Below are 8164 nucleotides of genomic sequence, written 5' to 3' on the forward strand. Positions count from 1 at the left end.
ATATACAAACTATCAACTATATTAAATATATACAAACTGTTCATTTTATTAATATATGTGAAATATATAAAATTATAAACTATAATAACTAATGTAAAATTTACAAAATTCCATTAATTTATATAACTGTGTATGACATTAATTCTAAAAATTATAGTATATAAAAAATAATGTATAAAACTCTAAGTTAAACATTTAGAAATTATAAGTAATGTTAAATGTTACTAAATATGCACAAATTAATAATTAAATTCCTCTTCCTACACAAAACGTCCTCTCCTTTTAATTTTAAATGCAAAAACATTTATCAAAAATTATGATGCAGACTAGTATTTTTAGACATTTTGTCTGCTGTCCAAAAAAAAAAAAAAAAAAAACCCCAAACAAACAAAAATACAAAAAAAATTAAAAGGGAGGGGGGTGGTTGGGGCCTTGGCCATTTTTTTTTAGCAAAATAAAAATAGATTGATTTAATAGATTGGCTTATTTATTCATGTATATATTTATTCATTTATTTTTGTGTAGTATCTGCTCTTTTTTAATCACAGCCTGATAAAGGGGCACATTTTCTGCCTAAATAAATGTTTTATTTTATGTGCACATGAAATATTATTAGAGATGTGAAACTTCTGACAGAATTTATGTTTCTTTAAATATGGGCCTTATTTGAAATAAATAAATAAAAATAAATATGAACTAAGAAGGGACCTCATCAAAATACCAAACGCAATAATAATAAATAATAATAATAACAGTTTCAAAGTGAGAAACATTTTATTTACAATATTTTCAGTGCAAATTATTATTAACAAAATGGCACAAACACATCTGCATTAACACTGTGATGTGAAACAAGTGGTTCATAACCTCATAACCTGTTTCCTGAACAAAAAGGACACATGGAGCCACAGTAAAGTTTGAGGAAGTACAGAAACCTGACTTTGAAATTGACCTAAGCTGTACTTGGTTAAATGGCAATAAGATGTGAAGATGGTGTTTGTAATAAATATGCAATAAACTGGAGGTTTTGTCCACTTTTTCCCAGGATCAAAGCTCTTAATTCACGCCGCGTGTGCCGCATCCCTCTCATCTGTGACATCATAAAGGTTTTGTTTTGTTTTTCTTATATGACGATGGCGGAGGTGTCCGTGCACGGCGGCTCCGCGCACGGCGGCTCCGCGCTGCTCCCGCTCATGATCACGCTGGTTTTATTGTGATCGCAAACGTCCAAATGTCCGGAGCCGTCGCCCTCCTCGTCCTCCTCCTCCTCCTCCTCCTCCTCCTCCTGAGGCTCGTCGGAGTCGCACTCGCTCCTGCCGTCGCTGTCGCAGTCGGACTCCGCCCGCTCCTTGAGGGCCTCCTGCGGACGTTTGTCTTCCTGCTCCTCTTTGTCTTTGTCTTTTTGGGCCTGCGCCTCCTTGGAGTGTCTCCACTTCATGCGCCGGTTCTGGAACCAAACCTTCACCTGCGAACGTGCCACCACTTTAGTGCGCGCATCCACGGACTCAGTCAGAGTAAAACACAATTAAAGGGTCATTCCACTTAAAAAAAAAATAAAATAAAATGCCAGTCACATCAAAAGACATCTGAGCGCTCTAGAAAAATTATTTTAGGAAATAATTTATAAAGGTCAAACTGACACCTGCCCTAAGTTCCACATAGTATTTTTTTTTATTATTAAAGCTGTATCAGTCTTACATTAAAGATTTCATCCCCTTTGATGTTTTTATTTTTATCCATTTCAGGCATGAAGGGGATTTTCTTTGGTACCGCTAGTTTTGTTCATCAGTCTTTAGATAAAGGATTCATGATCCTATATCGCCAATATGATCAACATTTTCTTATCCGGAAACTAAGAATAAGAATAAGATCAACTTTATTTATCCCAGCGGAAATGACAAAAAACTCCATTAAAAAAAAGACTTTATATTTCAAATGCATCACCTCTGTTTCTGTTTGGAATTTTGCCCCACGTGGGTTAAAACATGGTGAAAAAAAAAAACACAATCTGTAGTGATATAGGGGAATTTACCGACCATTGATAAGATCAGCTGGGAAACTATTTTTCGTGCCCCCGCCACGAAAAGCACCCAATTTTCGTGAAACGATTTTTTTTTTCATTTTGCTATTTATAATCTTCCCCTTCTTCTAACCATGACCATCGGGTTAGTGTCTCCCCTCCCCTAACCCTAACCATACCCCCCCCGTCACCCCAGATTTGGTGCCTCTATCACAAAAAACGGTCCATTTTCGTGCCCCTGTCACGAATCCATAGATTGATGTATTTTTCGTAATGCCGCCACAAACTGCCAGGACACTGGGTTGGTGTGTGTGTGTGTGGGGAGGCGGGGTGCATATCCCAGTGTGTTAGCATCATAGAGCCAAAGAAATGCAGTAGACCTTCAATTGTGAACCAGAAAGGGACACAACCAATAAACACAAGCTGGCAGAGATTCCTATATCTGGACAAAATCTGCACAAAATCTGGATAAATCCCCCCCAAAAAAATATTTTAAGGAGTGTGCTGGACAGGTAAAACAACACTCACACAGGTCTACTGTGTCAGTTGTCAATACTAAAAGTAATTGCAAAATCTCAGAGGAGATAAAGTTTTATCATTATTATTAGACTGTATTTTTCCTGGTTGTGAGTTGAAAATTTTACGTTCCCAGTTTCCATTGAATGCAGCATGTGCTTCATCCAGATGTGTAAAATCTCATGATACAAACAATAAAGTCAGATGTAATATTTGCAAATAGCACAGAAATGAATGCATTTTCCAATAACTAGATTTTGACATGAAGTAAACTGATTGTATCAGCTTTGCAGAAAATCAAAAGGAACGACACCCTGAAAATGTAAGTAAAATGTAAGTAAGTCCCTTCAGCTGCTCCCTGGTTTTCACTCGGGGTCACCGCAGCAGATCTGAGGTGGATCTACATGTTCGTTCCTATATTAGTTTAATCAACAAAGGAAAGAGGAGCAATCAGAGGCTTCATTGATAAGTTTTGAGAAAAGTGAACTTGACTTTTGTCTTAGTTTTTTCTTCTTCTTCTTAGCTTCATTCATGGAAACTGAGGCAACGGTTTCTCCAATTTTTTTCCCCACATGAACTTAATGTCAAATATAAACAAAAATTGATTTCAAATTGATCTGTTTTATTAAGATAAGTCACTGTTTATGCTTTCCTCTCAGCAACAAATATAAAAAAACACTAAGTGCTACAATAAAAATTTTAAAAGTAAAATATTTATTATATTTATTTTATTCCCTTCAGTAAATGAGTCATATTGTACAAAATCTGTTTTTATCCACTTTTTACACTGACACATGTTCAGTTTCATGTAAACTGCTATTATCAAATTTTAAACCAGATTAGATTTGACTGGATTTAGGATTATGTGACATATGTCACAGAAGTTCACATGTGAACTGCAGTGTCCATTAGGCCACACCCACTGAGTTGGTATGAGCTCAGTACAACATGGTCACCTGATTGGTGGAAGGGAAATTAAGATGCTCCCCTTTCCAACTGTGGAGAGGTCAATGGTCCTTTCCATTTAAAGAAACAGGTGCAGAAATACTGTTCTGTTTTTAAGACATAGGTGATCTATGTTACCTTGCTGGCAATTTATATATTCCAACCCCTTTAAAGATCCAGACCAGGACCTCTAATCAGTTATTACAATCAATTAAAGCTAGAATACATTTGCACTTTTATTGTAGATGGTTTGTAAAAGTTGAATTAATAAAGTGAAAAATATTTTGCAGGAAATATAACAAAGTGCAAAAGTGGTAGGCATGCCATAACTTCCACAGAAGTGTGCTGTTTGATTTTTTTGTTAAACTTCAAATTAAAAATTGAAGTGTCCAGATGGTTCTATTGCAACATAAGTTAAATTGTAAGTTTTCATTTCTATCCCATTAGAAAAACAAATAATAAAATAACGCCATTAACAAGATAAACCATTTTTTTTTCAATGAAAACAAAAAAATGATTTAGTTTGTGCCACTCATTTGGAAATTATTTCTCATGAATAAAATTATTGTTAAAGTTTCATTAGATGCAAGCAGATGTTTTTCTAATTATGTACTTAAAATAGTAAAAAAATTGTTAAGCTTTTTTCTTGTATATATTTATTTATTTATACATTTGAAGTATTTAGCTTCTTTTTAATTTTGTAAATTTTTTAGATGCATTTGTACAATTTTTTGCACAGTGCTGCAGCACTGGGTATCAGTGTATATTTTGATATAGTTTTTTTATTTAAAAAAAAAATCTACACATTTATCTTGATGACATGTAGTTGCACCTGAGCGTCAGTCAGCCCGAGCATCGCCGCCAGCTGTTTTCTGTCCGGCTTGGTGACGTACTTCTGGATTTCAAATCTTTTCTCCAGACCTTTTCTCTGCAGGTTTGAAAACACCGCCCTCGACCACGACCTCTTCCTCTTGTACGTCTGCGGCATCGTGTCTTTGGTGAGGACGGCATACGGGCCTATGTGGGAGAGACAGGAGGCTGTTCAGGTCGTGTGCTCATATGTGTGTGTTTTGTACATTTGTGTGCGTGATGGCTACCTGGGAAGGTGTCCTGGAACTGATGTGGCCCCGACGGTCTGTTGCTGCCACCGATGCCGCCGAGGCAGCTTATCATGGAGGAGGCGTCGCCCGTGGTGGGATCCATGGAGGAGAAGTACTGGCTGGCCGGCGTCTGGATGGGGATGTGGAGCCCTGACTGATGGCTCGGGCTGACGATGGACGTGAGGTCTGTCCCAATAAAGACACACACAATGTTTACTGTCACACAAACGTCTCCTGCACAGTGGCCGAAGTGCCTTTGAGCAACCTACTGGCTGCTTTGATTGTAGGTGATGCTGACCTTTGACCTTATTGTGAAGGACCCCATTAACAAGGATTTCCACATATAGCTCCTAACTAACTTCACACTTGATTTTAACTGTTATAGTGTTATTTTAACACTCAGTATCAACGTTTGTAGAGTTTTGGAGTCTGTTCTCAGAATGGACCACGTCAGTGTTGATTCAGCAGAGTAAATTCTGCAGAATACAATTGGAGTACATTTGGTCCCACTGCAAAAAGTGTTAAATCAACCGTATCATAGTGTTAAATCAACCCTATCATAGTGTTAAATTAACCATATCATCACCTTCCTAAAATAATGGCCTAAGTCACATTGTCCAAAACATGACTTAGGCCATTATTTTAGGAAGGTGATGATATCATATAGTGTTAAATGACCAGTATTTTAGTGTTAAATCAACTCTATCATAGTGTTAAATCAATCATATCATAGTGTTAAATGACCAGTATTTTAGTGTTAAATCAACCCTATCATAGTGTTAAATGAACCGTATCATATTGTTAAATAACCTGTATTTTAGTGTTAAATCAACCCTGTCATAGTGTTAAATCAGCCCTATCACAGTGTTAAATCAGCCCTACCAAAGTGTTAAAGGTCTCTATTTGAAATTATCAGCTTGATTGAATACAGTGATAGAGCTGGTTTAACAAAATGCACTCACTGCAGAGTCGATTTTACTCTGCAAAATGTATTTGAATTCATTTAAGGTGTAATTTAACTCTCTGCTAGTGAAATTTTAACTCTGTCTGGGAATTGAGTGAGAAATGAAAAAATAGGAGTCCTTGTGCTGTGAGTTTTCACCTATAAGGTTTTGGTTTGATGCCAACTTGAAGGCTCTGTCTTTATTTACTTTTACTATAGTGTTGAAAATACACTTTGTGTAATGTGTAAAGTAACACTGAGTGTCAGAAAGTTAACTTTATTTTGAAAATGAATGATTTTCTCTAAAAAAAAATAAGGAGAAAACTTAATAAAATTGGTTTAATTCAAAACACTCAAATGATTTAAGTTTGTCCAAATTAAGTTTAAAAGTTGATATAAATACTAATTAAGTGAACTAAATTTATTTGAGTGTTACAAATTGAAGCACGTTTTTAAGTTGTTCCAATTGTTTTTCTTTTTGTCAGTGTATGAAAAGTGTAACTTTAACTCAGAACAGGTGAGAAATGTATATATTTTGTAGCGTGATTTACTCATATTTATTTATTTTTAACTGTTATTTGTCTTGATGTTTTTGTCAGCTTCCCTCTGAAGTGAATTCCGGTGCTCACCTCTCAGGGAGGACTTGTCTTTATGTTTTTGATCAAAGTCTGTGGACAATATCCGATCAATTCCGAATTTGAGGTCCTTGCTGGAAGGCGGAGGAGCTTGTTGGGAGTTAAACGTCGTCCTGGAGACGGAGGTCAGCTGTAGTCCGTGTCGGTGGTACGGAGACGCCGGATTCGACCTCGCGCTGAACACCGACGCGTCGGGCGCAACCGGAGAAGGCCGCAGCGGCGAGCTCCCGGAATGCCCTTGCGCACGGTGTTGGTGTTGCTGCTGCTGTTGGTGGTGATGGTGGTGGTGCGCCACGTGCATCACAAGAGCCGACGATCCCGGCCCGCCGTCCGCCCCATCAGCAGCCTGTAAAATATCAGCGATGCAGAACGAGGGTTTCTTCACCGGATCCACAGCGAAGCTCCCCGCGCAGTACGCGGACCAAAGGCTGAAGCTTGACGCGTAAAACGGGTTGAGCCCGGCCGTGTACATCCCGCAGCCTTTAATGCGCCTCAAAGTTCGCCTCGAGCACTTAGAAAAGCACGTGCATGTCCAAAAAAATAAACCAAAATCAAATCAAAACAGAGCGGGGGGTGATGATCGTCCTCTTTGTGCCAAAACCTCTCCGAACACTGAAATCCAAACCCGAGCAGTTCCACTCAGAGGTTCCTTCGCGGAAACGGATTGGTCTCTGTCTGAGCCAATGGCTGAGGCGCATTTCGTCAGTGTCACGCCCTCGCCGACGCGCTCACGACCGAGACACTTCGGAGAAATTTCGATCTCCATCCTCTCCCCTGCGTTTTACGCACCGGACGCGTAAGATGCAGGTTTTGGGGGGGATAAAACAAACGAGTGGAAGCTCATTAAACGAGACGCACGTAATTGAATAATAAATCGTGAACCCCCCCCCCCCCCCCCCGAGGGTCGCGTCATCCTGTTTTTAATGGCTTACGATTCGTGCTAAATGAGCGGATGCGCCGGCTCCATCCGTCCCGAAATAGAAGCTGTTTTAGTATTTTTAGGATGCAGCAGAAATCCTTATTTCTTCCGGAGCAGAGGGAGAGGGGGCTTTATAATGACTGCTAGAACTTCCTTTTTTCAGTATTTGTGCAACTTTATCTCGACTTGCAAGTCGCACTGTGACGCAAATCCGTCTCTGCGCTCATAATAAACAGAGGAAATCTATCCCCCCCAAAACACAATTAACTTCAGAGGCGAGCGGATTCACACGCTGCGTGACAAAAGCTCGAGAATTTTTTTGGAGTCATTTAAGTCAAATTTGGAAAAAGTTGAATTGAGTTGTATGCGTAAAACTCCATAAAACTGAGCGCATGCGTAAAGTTCCATCAAACGTTCAAGTGTGTATTTTTTAAATTATTTTTTATTATTTGAAACAGGTTTGCAGCGTGCGCGCATTTGCAAGGAGACGATTTTTTTTTTTCTTTTTTGGTGCATGTTTAGACAGTTGGCCGTCTGAAGTCCACGTTCGCACGTCGGCGATGCGCACAGGCGGAACAAAGACCGCTGACCCCGAGTGCCTCATATCATGGTGTTTTCGAGTGACATTTTTTCCGGTATAATTTTAGAAATGAGATTCTTCATGTTTGTCCTCCAGCGCGCAGTCAAAACAATCCAGGGAAGAGGATGTAGCGGAGTTATTTCAGGTGGCGATGAACCGCAGACACACAGGTCTCAGGTCACACCAGGAAACAACCAAATTAAAACTTCTGATCACTTTGTACCAAATTGCTAAGAAGAATAAAAATCAACCTTAAAGAAAAGAAATAAAAACATAGCAACAGAGCAAATAAAACGTTTTATTTTTCGTAACTTGCAGTTTTTTGATATATATATATATATATATATATATATATATATATATATATATATATATATATATATATATATATATAATCCCTAAGTGGAATTTTTCCAAATTACCTTAATAGCTGTTCTTCTTAAGCGGATAGTGCGACATTTCAGCCATTTTTCATCTACAAAATACGTTTGCTGGATTTTTAAAAT

General features: G+C 38.4%; 1 protein-coding gene across 1 annotated transcript; it reads right to left on the reverse strand.

Moving 5' to 3' along the window:
* Window positions 1-755: 755 nt before the first annotated feature.
* hlx1 (H2.0-like homeo box 1 (Drosophila)) lies at window positions 756-6796 on the reverse strand. The gene is made up of 4 exons (XM_034162560.1): window positions 6154-6796; window positions 4579-4767; window positions 4314-4498; window positions 756-1465 (listed from the first exon to the last, which is right to left on the reverse strand). Exons 1-4 carry the CDS (start codon window positions 6629-6631, stop codon window positions 1124-1126), a joined length of 1194 nt encoding a protein of 397 aa, XP_034018451.1. The 5' UTR covers window positions 6632-6796; the 3' UTR covers window positions 756-1123.
* Window positions 6797-8164: the final 1368 nt, after the last annotated feature.

The sequence above is a fragment of the Thalassophryne amazonica genome, chromosome 21 (assembly GCF_902500255.1).
Source record: "Thalassophryne amazonica chromosome 21, fThaAma1.1, whole genome shotgun sequence".
Classification (NCBI taxonomy): Eukaryota; Metazoa; Chordata; class Actinopteri; order Batrachoidiformes; family Batrachoididae; genus Thalassophryne; species Thalassophryne amazonica.

Coding starts and splice junctions, on each gene's coding strand:
- hlx1 (XM_034162560.1), bottom strand. CDS start 6,631: ATGTACACGGCCGGGCTCAACCCGTTTTACGCGTCAAGCTTCAGCCTT. Junction 4,768..6,153: donor AGACAAGTCCTCCCTGAGAG/GTGAGCACCGGA, acceptor TTATTGGGACAG/ACCTCACGTCCATCGTCAGC. Junction 1,466..4,313: donor TCGGGCTGACTGACGCTCAG/GTGCAACTACAT, acceptor GCACGTTCGCAG/GTGAAGGTTTGGTTCCAGAA.